Source organism: Schistocerca gregaria, chromosome 1, assembly GCF_023897955.1.
Source record: "Schistocerca gregaria isolate iqSchGreg1 chromosome 1, iqSchGreg1.2, whole genome shotgun sequence".
NCBI lineage: Eukaryota > Metazoa > Arthropoda > Insecta > Orthoptera > Acrididae > Schistocerca > Schistocerca gregaria.
In genome coordinates, this window is record NC_064920.1 from 630,433,778 (window position 1) to 630,450,513 (window position 16,736).

The window sequence follows — 16,736 nt, forward strand, 5'->3', positions numbered from 1 at the left end:
GTCGGGTAGACTCTTCGCCTGGTGCAGGTCTTTCGAGTTGACGCCACTTCGGGGCGACCTGCGCGTCGATGGGGATGAAATGATGATGATTAGGACAACACAACACCCAGTCCCTAAGCGGAGAAAATCTCCGACCCAGCCGGGAATCAAACCCGGGCCCTTAGGATTGACATTCTGTCACGCTGACCACCCAGCTACCGGGGGCAGACCAGCGGCGACTATGTAGAGAAGTAATTGGAAGGTGTAGCAAACTGTTGCAAATAAAACATTTTTGACGTCCACTGCGGTTTCCATCTCGCGACCGATCGAACCTCACTTTCCGAATTGCCGTCCTATTAACACAGAATTCAGTAGCCCAGAAACATGCAGCGGATTGTTTGTGGGAACCGTCCTGGTATTCTGGCAGTGAGAAGCGTCCCCCAACGACACAGCTACGAAATTCGGAGCGACGCGCCCGGTTCGTCGGAAAGTTCAGTGGAAACGCGTGGCTCCCACTAGTGGGAAGTGTCCGTGGACGCGGGGGCGTCACGGTAGAGGTAAGAGTGCGTGGCGCGACGGTCAGTCGCAGAGGTGTCTCGCTGGCCTGGCTGACGCCAGCTCGCGCTCCGGCTCCGTCCAGTCGACCAGCCAGTCGGCGTCGACGGCGGAGGCGGCGGCGGCGGCGGCGGCGGCGGCGGCTGCGGCGGCGGAGGCGGGCGCGGGCCGCAGCTGGCGGCGCTGGTCCAGCAGCCAGCGGCTCGCGTCCTACCAGGCGCGGCCCTGCAGCGGCAGGTAGGAGCCCGCCGCCGCCGCCGCAGACATGTGCTGCTGCTGGTGGTGCGGCATCATGGCGACGGCGGCCGCGTGGTGCAGGTTCTGGCGCTGGTACAGCAGGCTGGCGCACTGCTGCTGCTGCTGCTGCGCCGCCTGGTGGCCGTGCTGCCCCGCCGGCGCCGTCTGCTGCACCTGACACACACACGCCGCGCGTTCCAGAGGCAGGTGGTCACGAGTACACACTTACTGCGTAAACTGAAGATGGAGCGGGTGGGCGAGGGGGGAAGAAAGGAAATGATGGGAAGGAACTAATGATAGGAGCTCCACCGGGACATTATGTGGAATCAGCGCCCACAAGCGAAAATGTTTGCTGGATTGGGACTCGAACCCAGGATCACCTGCTTAGTAGGCAGTTGTGTTAACTACTGCGCCACTCAGGCACAGTATTGCAAATGCATGGACCATCTCGCCAAGCTCCCTAGCCGACTCACCTTCTCACCTAGAGCCACCTATCTACAGTCCCATTCGATATCCTCCACGCTCGCTAATTTTATACTGCCACTGGAGGTTGGACGTGCATTTGTATGTTGTGGAGTTTTTGCCCATCGAGGCGAATCAGTCATATGAATGCATGGTGCCTGTTCTTTCGGATATATCCAAAAGAACTATTCATATTTCATGTGACCCATTTTATAATTTGATTTGCGGGTCCTAGAACTCGGTGAAGTTAAATCATGTAAGCTGCAAGAAAACTGCTAGCAGCTTTCATTATTGCCAATGACTGCAAATGGTTCAAATGGCTCTGAGCACTATGGGACTTAACTGCTGTGGTCATCAGTCCCCTAGAACTTAGAACTACTTAAACCTAACTCACCTAAGGACATCACACACATCCATGCCCGAGGCAGGATTCGAACCTGCGACCGTAGCGATGGCGCGGTTCCAGACTGTAGCGCCTAGAACCGCTCGGCCGTTCCGGCCGGTCCAATGGCTGCACTTCTAATTATTTTTCTCCTTTCCTCTTGTTACCGTGAAGGGGTTTTGTTATTTCGGCAGCCTACTGCGGCTTTTAGCTGGCTCACAGAAGGGAAGTGAACGGAAGAATCTTAAAGTTGTTTGGCGCTTAAAGCCGTTCTTCACACAGGTGCAGAGCAGGAAAAATAGTATGCCGTGTCTGCGCATCTGGGGCATCCAGAGGGTCAGGCAGTTCCTTTTTATCTCGTTAAGAATACGAAGAGCAAGTGAAAACATGAGCCCTCCTAGCATGGGAGCAAATGCTGAGCTCAGGTGTGCCCTGCTGGAATATCGTTCAAATTCTGTTAAGGAATTCTCAGATTGGTTCATAGTTATTACGTTGGCTATTCGGGAAGAAAGATCCGATCAGGTGTGAAATGAAACCCACAGTGAAAATCCGATAAAGCTTTGCACATATGTGTTTCGCAGTGTCTCTAATATTCCCGTCAATTGCGTCACATCACCGTTCTTTTCAGTTCTGAGTACCCAGTGAGCAAGTAAAGACGCCCATCAAGCATGTAAGCCTGCTGTGAGATTTCTCCTGATTTCATGCAGGCCACGTTACGTAACTGTCATGCGTTTCGTTCCTCATGACAATTTTTGGCTGCACACTGAGGGGCAATGAAGACGCTCCTGCAGCATTTTCAGTGGGAAGTCTTTGATCACCCACCACATAGCCCGGATGTCGCTTCCTCTGATTTTCATCTCTGCTCCCATGGACCACAGGATACGAAGACAACATATTGCCACAGCCAGCTAGATGTAGACCAGCATAGAGAATTGGTGAGAAGCACAGCATTCTATAACGCTATTACAAATGTCTAAGTTGGACTACCGACTATATGGTGAAGTAGCTGGAAGGTGTAGCTAACTGTTGCAAACAAAATATTTTTGACTTTCACAATGGTTTCCATTCAGCCACAGATCGGAAAGGACAAGATCCTGCACGTGTGGGTGAGCAGATCTTTTGTCTGGGGGAGAGATCTTCTGCCTTCTTCCCCACACTACATCTTATTGGTTAACTCCAGAAGAGTAAGAAATTGTTGAACTTGTTTATAAAATTATCATTAGATAGAACTCGGTCTGCTGCAACTGGCTGGTGAGATTCCGAATGGAAGAAACAGCTAAGTTCCGGAGAGTGAAGAGAGAATGAATTTGTGCTGGAGGCGCCCCAGAGAACACTCTTCACTCACGGACGCCACAGAGGACACATTTTCCTGGCCTTGAGGCAGAGCTGCAGAGAAAGATGTCTACGACGTAGAGCAGAGTACAGAGGCCGAGCAGAGAAACTTCAGTCACTACTGCAGCTGTCTTCGACACTCACTGAGCTTGAGGGTGGTGAGCACGCCCCGTTGTTGGATATGAAGGGAACACAACTTTAGTTCATTTGCATCAGGGTTTCATTTTGCACATCTAATTTGCACAGCGAGCTATTTGCACCCATCGTGCGCTCTGTGGAGATTATTGGAGTATGACTGATTATCTCCCTCTGCGAGATTGAAGTCTTACAAGGAATCATATTCTGTTGGAAATTTTATATAAATTATCAATAGAACCAGAGAACAATAACAGGTGCAACTGTTTCTTAAGAGCTTGTTTAACAGTTTCCTCCAAAACTATAGCGATCAAGGAAATCACAGAAATATGATCATTCTCTGTTGATAATTGTGTATTTCGACTGGTCTACATTAACTGAATGAATAACACCAATTCTTTGCTAGAAGCCACCAATATCCAGTTCTTCCTGATATCATTACTAATTCTCGCTACCATTTCCCTGCCCATCACTTCGGTCGAACACCTCCCCACAGCTCTGAGATATACTGCTCTTCCTATCTTCCCCGAGCCCAACAGTAGTGGCAGGTTCGACCTTAAATTAATCGCCAGACTTGAAAGGCTGCCTCACACTTCCTTAGCTCTCACGCAGTTCGTTAACAGGTTCTTTGCACAAATTCAATACACATGTTATCTAACTCTACTCTTTTCATCCTAGCCATATTCTGAGTCTAGAAAATAGATGGCGGTAGTCCTTTGAGGAGATTAGAATCTGATGCGAAATTCCGGCAATCATGGGATTATAACTTCTGACCATGAAAACATCTTGTCTCGGAGAAGAGCGCAGTCACGAGACCGTTTAACATTTGTTGCTATTTCAAAAGTGTAGGTCCTACGGCAAAACATACTGGTCCATACCAACACGCTTTTCTGCTTTATGTTGGGAGTCGCTGAAACTGCTAAAGGCATGCGAACAATGTCCTAATCATAGTTTCCGTTAGGTACAACTTACTTGCTCACGTTCCCTCCACTTATTGACTTGCAAAAGTAAACGAAATTCATTTCTGCCACCAGAAGACTTAGTAATTCGTTGCTGTCTGACGAAGAGCAGTTTTAAACGGCTTCGTGCTCATTCTGGCAGCTGAGTCAGTACTGTCATATTATATTTTCTACATTCTGCAGTGTTGTTATTGAGTTCTGACACAAGATGGAATAGAAGAACCAATAAAAAAGCAACACCGCCAGTACAACAAATAACGTATAAGACCGTTACGTCCAGTCTAATGCACATGAAAGGGTTACAGCAATGTTCTACAATCTGAATAATGGAAGTTCGAAGAAGGGCGCATAATAAACCGTAATAATGTGATATGGCTTATCAAGCTAAGAGATGCGTCGCATCGGGATCTGCGTCACAGTCCAGGATGCTACCGGAGCTGGGATCTGGGTTGGAATCCAGTCGTGACACTCGCAGCTTTAATCTGTCAGGAAGTTTCATAACAGTATACAGCGTGTCACACAAGTTTGGGTGTGGTCGTGGCACTGAACTAATAAAATGTTAGGGCAGCGCTAAGACGGGTACTGACCTGCATGGCTCCACTGGGGCTGTGCGCGCAGGGCGCGCTCTGCGGGGAGGCGCCCCCGGCGGTCCGGACGCCGCCGCCCCCGCCGCCTCCGCCACCTCCGCCGCCCCCGTCTCCCGCCCCCGCGCACGGCTTGCCGTCCTTCACCAGCACCGGCACCGCCACGCGCCGCGGGGAGCTCTGCGCCTGCACACACCACGCACACACTGCAATCAACCACACAGCGACAACGTGACGTTGCATGGGGCTCTTTGACAGACAGACGCCAGTTGCTGACACCATGTATGTCTCGGGGCTTACAGTAATTACATCCCAAACACAAAGGTATACAGCAGTAAGTTTTCAGGCTGATGCCGTAAGTCTGTCGTTGTTCAGCCGATCAATGCAACATGCTTCACAATTTTTCTCGAGATTCTATCTGGCTGCGACAGACACACACATAAAAAAATGGAGCTCGTTGCGCTGTACAAAACTCAGTGTTCACGTTGTAAGTGAAAGATGTGCTGTTTTAGATGCTGAAAGTCCAAAAGACATGTGATTTTTCTGCCAAGTTTGAAAAGGTTTTAAACTAAGAAAAATGTCGATTTTTTATCGCCTTCGTCTTCAAAATCCACTCCTATTAACTTATGAAGCGGAAACGTCCACCTACAGACACCACACTGCGCTTTTCTGTAGTGTTTTTAAAAAAGACTGAACATACAACGTCTCTCACAAAATGCAGCAGTGAACATTTCATAAACTATTCAAGATACCGGAGGGTGGCTGACGGTAAAGAATAATGGGGAAGGAGGAGGGGTAGAGGAGAGTATGTGACTGCAGGGTTAGCAACATGTTGTCCATCTAGAAGCTTTAATTTCATTGACAGTTTACTTCATACAGTAATTTTTATGGTATTTTGAAAAGATGAATACACTAATACAGCTCTTTGTAATGTTGGAAGGTACGTTTCACAAAAACATTCTTGAAATCCGCTAAATAACAGTCCAAAGACTGCCGACACCTTGCATTCGTCATGTTTACATGGTGATAAAGGAGAAATTGCATTCTTACAAACATTTTTGTTTTCACGTTCAGCACAGCGTCTGGTAACTAGCAAGTAATGGTTCGCTGGTAACATTAAATGAGCGTTACATCACAGCATAACGTTTTTAAACTCCTCCTCTCCGTCAAAGTAAGTTCAGCAGACTATTTAAAGAAAATACATATTAACTGCTTCCATATCACGTAAACTGAAAATGTTGCTACTGCTGAACACAAAACATTAAAGTTGGGCTTTTTTGTGGTATCATGGCTGAGTAGTTACCTTTCTCAAAATCTGTGGCAGGACAGGTAAAACCCAACAGAGCTACCTAACCGACTGAAACAGCAGAAAAGTGTATAGCCATTATTGACGTCCTATAAGGAGTGGTGATATTATGGGTTCAAAAAGGTTCAAATGGCTCTGAGCACTATGGGACTTAACTTCTGAGGTCATCAGTCCCCTAGAACTTAGAACTACTTAAACCTAACTAACCTAAGGACATCACACACATCTATGCCCGAGGCAGGATTCGAACCTGCAGCCGTAGCGGTCGCGCGATTCCAGACTGTAGCGCCTAGAACCGCTCGGTCACCCCGGCCGGCGATATTATGGGTATAGGGCAGGTGAGGGTGCTGTAGGTACGTATGATGGTCGTGAGATTCAGTCACCAAGTTCTGCCGGATTGACATTTTAGCATTTTTAGACAAGTATGAACCCAAACAACTGAAGAAATTTTTTGGTAGTCTTGTTTACATGTATTTTAAGAGATGGTAATTCTAATTATGTTAAGAACTTCACTATTTTGTCATCTGAAAGTTTGACATCTTTTGGAAAAAGTAATAAAAAACATCTAGGCTTTTATAATGTTTCCGCTGCGTCACTGTGCATTCAGAGGTCACAGTTCCATCATGAGGGCTTCAGTTGTTGCGTAAGGACCTTCACTGCCCTGTCAACACGCCAGAAACACGTATCCGCCGAGCACGTTGCGGTGAGAGTCCACATCAGCAACGTGAGCTCGTGCTTTGTGTACCCTTAGACTGTCAGTCAGCAGCGTCTAATGCCGTGACATCAGTTAATAACTATTTAATTCAAGTTTAGTGGTATGTGTGACTTGTACGAGGGTGTGCTGATAAAGCTTTTTAAAAAAATCAAACTCAATTAACATTCTTCGTCTTTATTGTTTATGTCCACATATTTATTTCTCAACATAATCACTCTAGCAACCAATACATTGCGCCCAACGAGAAACCAGCTTGTTGATACCGTCACTGTAGAATGTTTGAATTTGTTGACGGAGCCACAACCTCACCTCTGCTTGCACCTCTTCATCACTATTAAAATCAAGTCCTCCAAGGTAAAAAATTGGACGGTACCAAATGGCGACTGCATGGGGAAGGTAGATTACAGTGAAACCAAGGCGTCGGATTTTTGCAGATATCGTGCCGCTAGTGTGTAGTCTGGCATTGTCTTCCTGAAGCAGACAGTACTCCTCGTGTAGACTAATTCTCTGAATTCGGAACTCGAATAGAGCGCGCCGTTTCTCACGCACAGATGTAGTTACATTACACACCACCATGTTATAGGCTACAATTCGGAGCCCTCTAGCGGCAGAGAGCTGCAAGTATGTAGACACGAAGAATAAAGATGTAGAACGTTAATAACGTTTGTTTTATTTAAAAAGGTTTAAGAGTTTTCACACAAACAAATTGGAGACATTTCTCACGCCCTCTTATCTCTCTCGTGTTTATTGCAGAGCATCATCCAGTTAATACTTTGTATCTGAACTTCATGTTCACAGCAGGAAATCTTTTATTATTGAGCGCACCAAGTTAAATTTTCAGTAGAAACCAGTAGTGAGAATTGCATTTAATCTTTGGTGTTTGCAACGCTAATCAACATTTGGTTTACTTAAAGTGCTATGCAACATAAACTGTATTATAGCCAAAGATTATAAAAGTTCAATCCATGATTTTATCACTACCAAGCAAATGAACAAAATTCTTTTACATTCAACCAAACTGTATATAAAATCAAAGAGCACGGGGATACGTAACGTTTTGTTCGTGCATCCTTCGTTTATCCTGTGTAATTTAAATTTTAATTTTCATGGTATCTTTCGTGTCATAGGTCAGTGTTTTTTAGTTCCCTTGTTGATTTATTCTATAATTGAACATTTCTTAATTTTTAAGCCAGAACTCAGCTATGTGTTAACAGAATTTGTAATACACTTTTTAAGTATGATATAATTATACTGTTATTTGAACCAAAGGTATTGCTACATCTCTCTTGGAAGATATTTGGTACTGTTGTTTCGGATGCTTTTACTGGATGTGACAGAGTAAGGTTTTTCTTAGAATTATTGAGCTGATTTTAAAGAAACTATTTTTGAAGTGTTTTGAAATGTTTTACTTAATATTTTCGTAATGTGTTCAATAACAGAGATGTCAATAAATAGCGTCACTTCTTAATTACGAGGGCTTTTTTTCTTTTTCAAGCTCCGATCAGTCTAGTAATTAAAACCACAATGACAATCTGATGAGTCTTTGTGCAGGTGTGTTGCTTAGTGACTGTGGTACTCTCATCGATCGCACCACGCCGCATTTTTCAGTTTTGGGCGAACAGTGAGAGCAATGGAAACCCCCGCCAAGCGCTGCCACTGGATTTCTTCTTGCAGGGGGGTTCCGCCTAATTTCACGCAGCCCACATAATGTAAATGACATGCGCGTCCTTCTTCATGGCAGTGCTTGGACGCTCCTGCATGTCTTTGATGGGAAACGTTTGCTCGCCCACCTTACAGCCCAGACTTCGGTCCTTGTCATTTTCATCTCTTTGCTCACATGAGCTGCTGGCTGTAAATGTAGCATTTCGGCACAGGCAGAGAGCTGCGGACTAGCATAGGGAACTGGCGGAAAGCACAGTCGCATGCCTTCTATGCCGAGGGCTGGAAAGTTGGTACCACACTACGGCAAATATCGAAGTCGGAGCGGCGACTATGTAGAAATCTACTCTATAGGAATCAGCATGGGTTTCGAAAAAGATGGTCGTGTGAAACCCATCTCGCGCTATTCGTCCACGAGACTCAGAGAGCCATAGACACGGGTTCACAGGTAGACGCCCTGCTTCTTGACTTCCGCAAGGCGTTCGATACAGTTCCCCACAGTCGTTTAATGAACAAAGTAAGAGCATATGGACTATCAGACCAATTGTGTGATTGGATTGAAGAGTTCCTAGATAACAGAAGGCAGCATTTCATTCTCAATGGAGAGAAGTCTTCCGAAGTAAGAGTGATTTCAGGTGTGACGCAGGAGAGCGTCATAGGACCGTTGCTATTCACAATATGCATAAATGACCTTGTGGATGAGATCGGAAGTTCACTGAGGCTTTTTGCAGATGATGCTGTGGTGTATCGAGAGGTTGTAACAATGGAAAATTGTAATGAAATGCAGGAGGATCTGCAGCGAATAGACGCATGGTGCAGGGAATGGCAATTGAATCTCAATGTAGACAAGTGTAATGTGCTGCGAATACGTGGAAAGATAGGTCCCTTATCATTTAGCTACAAAGTAGCAGGTCAGCAACTGGAAGCAGTTAATTCCATAAATTATCTTGGAGTACGCATTAGGAGTGATTTAAAATGTAATGATCATATAAAGTTGATCGTCGGTAAAGCAGATGCCAGACTGAGATTCATTGGAAGAATCCTAAGGAAATGCAATCCGAAAACAAAAGAAGTAGGTTACATTACGCTTGTTCGCCCACTGCTTGAATACTGCTCAACAGTGTGGGATCCGTACCACATAGGGTTGATAGGAGAGATAGAGAAAATCCAACGGAGAGCAGCGTGCTTCGTTACAGGATCATTTAGTAATCGCGAAAGCGTTACGGAGATGATAGATAAACTCCAGTGGAAGACTCTGCAGAAGAGACGCTCAGTAGCCCGGTACTTTTGTTGAAGTTTCGAGAACATACCTTCACCGAAGAGTCAAGCAGTATATTGTTCCCTCCTACGTATATCTCGCGAAGAGACCATGAGGATAAAATCAGAGAGATTAGAGCCCACACAGAAGCATACCGACAATCCTTCTTTCCACGAACAATAAGAGACTGGAATAGAAGGGAGAACCGATAGCGGTTCTCAGGGTACCTCCGCCACACACCGTCAGGTGGCTTGCGGAGTATGGATGTAGATGTAGGGCGGTAGCTCTAAATGTTGCACATAAAACACTTTTTATTTTTGTTGCACATAAAACAGTTTTCCTTTCCACTTCGCGAGCGATCGAAGCTTAAAAAAAACATACACTCCTGGAAATTGAAATAAGAACACCGTGAATTCATTGTCCCAGGAAGGGGAAACTTTATTGACACATTCCTGGGGTCAGATACATCACATGATCACACTGACAGAACCACAGGCACATAGACACAGGCAACAGAGCATGCACAATGTCGGCACTAGTACAGTATATATCCACCTTTCTCAGCAATGCAGGCTGCTATTCTCCCATCGAGACGATCGTAGAGATGCTGGATGTAGTCCTGTGGAACGGCTTGCCATGCCATTTCCACCTGGCGCCTCAGTTGGACCAGCGTTCGTGCTGGACGTGCAGACCGCGTGAGACGACGCTTCATCCAGTCCCAAACATGCTCAATGGGGGACAGATCCGGAGATCTTGCTGGCCAGGGTAGTTGACTTACACCTTCTAGAGCACGTTGGGTGGCACGGGATACATGCGGACGTGCATTGTCCTGTTGGAACAGCAAGTTCCCTTGCCGGTCTAGGAATGGTAGAACGATGGGTTCGATGACGGTTTGGATGTACCGTGCACTATTCAGTGTCCCCTCGACGATCACCAGAGGTGTACGGCCAATGTAGGAGATCGCTCCCCACACCATGATGCCGGGTGTTGGCCCTGTGTGCCTCGGTCGTATGCAGTCCTGATTGTGGCGCTCACCTGCACGGCGCCAAACACGCATACGACCATCATTGGCACCAAGGCAGAAGCGACTCTCATCGCTGAAAACGACACGTCTCCATTCGTCCCTCCATTCACGCCTGTCGCGACACTACTGGAGGCGGGCTGCACGATGTTGGGGCGTGAGCGGAAGACGGCCTAACGGTGTGCGGGACCGTAGCCCAGCTTCATGGAGACGGTTGCGAATGGTCCTCGCCGATACCCCAGGAGCAACAGTGTCCCTAATTTGCTGGGATGTGGCGGTGCGGTCCCCTACGGCACTGCGTAGGATCCTACGGTCTTGGCGTGCATCCGTGCGTCGCTGCGGTCCGGTCCCAGGTCGACGGGCACGTGCACCTTCCGCCGACCACTGGCGACAACATCGATGTACTGTGGAGACCTCATGCCCCACGTGTTGAGCAATTCGGCGGTACGTCCACCCGGCCTCCCGCATGCCCACTATACGCCCTCGCTCAAAGTCCGTCAACTGCACATACGGTTCACGTCCACGCTGTCGCGGCATGCTACCAGTGTTAAAGACTGCGATGGAGCTCCGTATGCCACGGAAAACTGGCTGACCTGACGGCGGCGGTGCACAAATGCTGCGCAGCTAGCGCCATTCGACGGCCAACACCGCGGTTCCTGGTGTGTCCGCTGTGCCGTGCGTGTGATCATTGCTTGTACAGCCCTCTCGCAGTGTCCGGAGCAAGTATGGTGGGTCTGACACACCGGTGTCAATGTGTTCTTTTTTCCATTTCCAGGAGTGTACATCGGATAGTTATGTCTTCACAACCACGAACCACTTCCACTCAATAGCCTATGTTGCTGGTTGAAGTTCCACGATATCATGATACAGCTGTGATTTTGACAACTACAGTGTCTCAGCAAATATGTTAAAACTTTATCATTAAGCATTCTATTCAGTTATTTGTCTCAGTTTGACAAGAACAGCCAAAATAATTAGCATGACACGTTATAAATGTGCCTATCAGAAAGTTCCACATTAATTCGGCCTCTCGGTTACTCTGGTGCCTGCAAAGAAATGGTGTTGAACGGGTTGCCTCACCCCCAGACGCTAGTGTAACCGCCAAACTGATTTGGTGTCGAAACTTCTGAAGGGACATTTCTACCCTGCTGAACGAAGGTGTGTAGGTGGCACCGAGGGTGTTGCCGAACAGGGGTGGGAGTGGGGGGGGGGGGAGGGGGGGGGCAGTCCTTAGAGGGACCGTGGACCCCAAAGTTGCGCGATCTCGTTCAAGGGGGACACAGTCTCAAAATGTTCAAAAATGGTTCAAATGGCTCTGAGCACTATGTGACTAAACACCTGAGGTCATCAGTCCCCTAGAACTTAGAACTACTTAAACGTAACTAACCTAAGGGCGTCACACACATCCATGCCCGAGGCAGGATTCGAACCTGCGACCGTAGCGGTTGCGCGGTTCCAGACTGAAGCGCCTAGAACCGCACGGACACACCGGCCGGCTCTCACAATGCCCTTAGCGAACCGCTGAAATATCCATAGCTGTGAGCAATGTCAAATATTGCCAAGAATACCTTCCTGTTACTCATCTCGCCGGCCTGAGTGGCTGTGCGGTTCTAGGCGCTACAGTCTGGAACCGAGCGACCTATACCGTCGCAGGTTCAAATCCTGCCTCGGGCATGGATGTGTGTGATGTCCTTAAGTTACTTAGGTTTAATTAATTCTAAGTTCTAGGCGACTGATGACCTCAGAAGTTGAGTCGCATAGTGCTCACAGCCATTTGAACCATTTGTTACTCATCTCACTGCGTACTCTCGTTTTCGACGGCGAAATGAGGGGGACTCAACGCTCCAGGGTATGGGGTGGTTTTACTGAGGCCCTTTATGCAACCCCCTGAGGCCTTCTCGTGTCGATTCTGAACTGCGGTGTGTCTGAAATGTTTTCCTCGGCCAGTCACAAGTAAACCGCGTGACTTCAACGCCGGGTGTCGCGTTTCTGACCTTCAGCGCAAAGACATCAGATGAAAGAGTGAAATGTGGGTAAGAGGTGCTATGACGACATTCTCATCGTAGGACACTCTTGTGATGGGTCTGGGCGGAACTGTGCTGAAATTTGGTGGCAACGTCACATCGTAAACAAGTCTGAAGTTCACATGAACTTCCCAGCTGAGGTCTTTTATGCGTGTGTGTCGATACCTCGCTGTTTAAAGGATCGTCGAGCCCGAGAGTGACGTCACAGGGTATCATGTTTTTGCACCCATAGCAGAGGAAGACTGTAGGCACACTTTGGGCCAAATTTCAAACATATGCGTCGCGAAGGGAGGCAATTACGTGGTTTCAAAAAAGTGATCCTTTAATTCTTTTCGAGAAAGGTTTTCGTCCAAAGTCCCGACCGAATACCTGTTCCGAGTGGAAACAATCGCGTCAGGCGCCAAACGACCGTAGCGCGCAGTGGGGCGGGAGACGGCGCGACACGGAGTGGGCGATCGGTTTGACAGGCAGGCCAGAAGAAAGCGAGCCGGCGAGTGGGCGGTGCGCGTGACAGACAGGCGCGCCGCGCGCCGTGTTTTTGGCCGCGCCGCGCCGCGTCGGCCGGGCGCGGCCCAGCTGCGCGGGGCCGCCGCCGGCGTCGCTGTTGTCGCTGACAGCTGTCAGCGGCGCCGGCCGCCAATTAATGGCGCACAATACGCCGCCACTTGCCGCGCAGCCGCCGCCGCCGCCTCTCGCGCCACACTACAAAATTCAATAATATATAACACAAACAAATACGGACGGCCGGCGAGCTGTCGCCGCCAGATGCCGTCCGGACACGGCCGATCGCGACCTGCCCGCCCGCTCGCCGCTGCCTGCTGGATGGTGGATGCTGTTTGTGTGACGCGCTTTCTCCTCGGACATTGCAACGCCATGAGCGAGGGATGTGGGCGTATGTGTGGGTGGGTGTGTATCTGTAAGAGAGAGAGAGAGAGATACCGTACCGAGCGGATGGCGAAATAGCCCTCCAGCCAAGAACGCAAGTAAACAAAAGCCACAAAATCTGACTGTAAGAAAAGCTAAGAAAGTAACAAGTACAACACACAGTCCCGCGGTGGTAACACTGAATAAAATGCTCTCGGCCTTACAGCCGCTTGAAGTGATTGCAATGGCACGACGAGGCATTGTCGAGTGCACTGACTGCTGATGGGCTGCTGGTACACCTATACAGGCTGGTCCATTGATCGTGACCGGGCCAAATATCTCACGAAATAAGCGTCAAACGAAAAAAACTACAAAGAACGAAACTCATCTAGCTTGAAGGGGGGAACCAGATGGCGCTCTGGTTGGCCTGCTACATGGCGCTGCCATAGGTCAAACGGATATCAACTGCGTTTTTTTAAAAATAGGAACCCCCATTTTTATTACATATTCGTATAGCACGTAAAGAAATATGAATGTTTTAGTTGGACCATACTCTATCTGGTGGCTCTGCCGTCACTGATGCTCACGACATCGTCGTCGGTGGCACACGTTGACTGTGTGCGATGACACCACTTCAGTTTCGATATCGTGGATCCTACGCCGCGCTCAGTTGCGATAAATCCCTCATGTTTCTTCTTGTGTTGTACTACGGTACGCACTATTTGTCCGACTTAATACTGGCCACACTCGCAGGGTATCTTGGCACACCTCAGGGGTTACGACATCTGCTTCATTTCTAACTGGTCTTAGTAACTCCTGGAGTTTTAACGGAGGTCTGAAGATCGATTTGGTTTTGAGTCTTTTCAGTACGCGTCATCTCTTGCCGGACACAGAGTTCGAGAAGGACAAAAAAAAAGTTCTTTTCCTGCTCCTCGTCGGCAGCCAACTGCAGATGGAAAGTCGATTTAAGAATTAACGGGGAGAGATACGGGGCGAGCTTAAAAATGTGGAAATGCCAAAAACATAACACATTACTATGCCTGATACGGTGCAGAAAACTCTTGGCATCTAAAACAGCTTCCATTCATTTTTGAATGGATAATACAGGTCTTGTATGGTTTTCTTCCGGCAAAATAGTAACAGGTTCACGTAACGATGGTGGAGATGGACTGTGATCACTTCTCTCCATCGTTGGTTAATGCATTTAACCCCTTGTGAGACAAGACTGTCAATGCCTTCGTGGAAAAATGTCTGTGGCTGCCTACGGAATATTGATAGTACGTAGGCGTATACCTCTTCAAAATTGTTAAAATGGCTCTGAGTACTATGCGACTTAAATTCTGAGGTCATCAGTCGCCTAGAACTTAGACCTAATTAAACATAACTAACCTAAGGACATCACACACATCCATGCCCGAGACAGGATTCGAACCTACGACCGTTGCGGTCGCTCGGATCCAGACTGTAGCGCCTAGAACCGCACGGCCACTCCGGCCGGCTGCACCTCTTCGTCCGAAGCAATTTGACGGCCACGAATGTTTTCCTTCGCGTCTCCAAAAAATTGAAAATCGCATGGGGAGAGATTGAGACAGTGTGGAGAATGTGTAAAGGCTCAGAGCGAAGCTTCTGCGGCGTAGTCGAAACGACAGGCACGCCAGCTGCGGGAAAGTCATGATCATCTTTTTCTTGACTGCAATGGCCTGCTGCTCATTGACTTTCTTGAAGACGGCGTCCCAATTAACGCACATCTGTACGTCCAGACTGCAAAAATTGAATTGCACTGTTTACTCAAAATGTCCAGGAATGTTGACGGAGATCATCGCTCTGTTGCATGATGATGCCCACCCACATGTTTGCAAGATTGTTTACGCTACGCTGCAGAAGTTTTGCTGGGAAGCTATTACAACTCATCCATACAGTCCCTATATCTCGCATGCAAACGCTGAAGAAACGCATTCGTGGCTGTCGATTTGCTTTGGACGAAGATGTAACGTCTAGGTACAATCACGGTTCCACAAGCAACCGCAGAATATTTTTATGTGAAAGCATTGACCGTCTTGTCTGACAGTGCGGTAAATCTGTTAATAAAAGGCACCCACTCGAGTAACTAAGTACGTGTCGTTCCTATAAACTCGCCCAATAGCTTTTCAAGAACACAACGTTGTCTTTCTTCAGAACATTTCTAATGTTAAACCATTAACCACGGCTGAAACAGACTCGTACATGCTGATAAGGATTTTAACAGCGCGTTCCTTTCATTTCCTCCGTAATCCAACACGATAAGTGTCCCAAACAGTCAAGTTACATTCAAGATCAGTTCACAAAACAGCCTTGTCTTTTGCTGCTGCTCCACACTTCCCCATTTATCCTCCCAATAATCTAAGCCACCCATTTCCTCTCTCTGGTACAAATGTTGGGTGTTAATCTCATTTCATTCTATAAATTATTTTGTCTAGCAGCTTATCACTGATTCTCTACGTCTTATCACCAGATTTCCTTATTCTCATGTGCGTAATTGATCGTTTATCCAAATTATATAATCACTGATCATGTGTCAATTGAATTATATGAATATTTTTCCACCAGACTCATTCCCCAATGCTGCTTTTCCCAAATACTCAGTAGGAGAACCTCTGGCAGCAGTATCCAGAAATAATAGATGAGATCATCAACGATACTGGACTTTTGAGTGAAGCTTGGAAGCGTTCTCAGACTCCTAATGGTTAAGGCGATCGCTTGCGAATAGCAGGAATCTTTGAAACTAACTGGCAGATTAAAACTGTGTGCCGGACCGAGACTCGAACTCGGGACCTTTGCCTTTCGCGGGCACGTGCTCTACCAACTGAGTTACCCAAGCACGACTCACGCCCCGTCCTCACAGCTTTGCTTCCGCCAGTACCTCGCCTCCTACCTTCCACACTTTACAGAAGCTCTCCTGCGAACTTTGCAGAGCTAACACTCCTGAAAGAAAGGATATTGCGGAGACATGGCTTATCCACAGCCTGGGGGATATTTCCAGAATGAGATTTTCACTCTGCAGCGGAGTGTGCGCTGATATGAAACTTACTGGCAGATTAAAACTTTGGAAGGTAGGAGGCGAGGTACTGGCGGAAGTAAAGCTGTGAGAACGGGACGTGGGTCGTGCTGGGGTAGCTGAGTTGGTAGAGCACGTGCCCGCGAAAAGCAAAGGTCCCGAGTTCGAATCTCGGTCCGGCACATAGCTTTAATATGCCAGTAAGTTTCATATCAGCGGACACTCCGCTG

General features: G+C 47.7%; 1 protein-coding gene across 1 annotated transcript in view; it reads right to left on the bottom strand.

The window, feature by feature from the left end:
* Positions 1-742: 742 nt before the first annotated feature.
* Positions 743-16,736, bottom strand: part of LOC126359997 (homeobox protein Nkx-2.4) — a 281,826-nt gene continuing 265,832 nt past the window's right edge. The window contains exons 5-6 of the mRNA XM_050007673.1: positions 4,629-4,811; positions 743-945 (exon numbers count right to left, since the gene is read on the bottom strand). Coding sequence (XP_049863630.1) covers positions 745-945; positions 4,629-4,811 — 384 coding nt within the window. The 3' untranslated portion in view covers positions 743-744. The remainder of the gene's footprint in view (positions 946-4,628; positions 4,812-16,736) is intronic.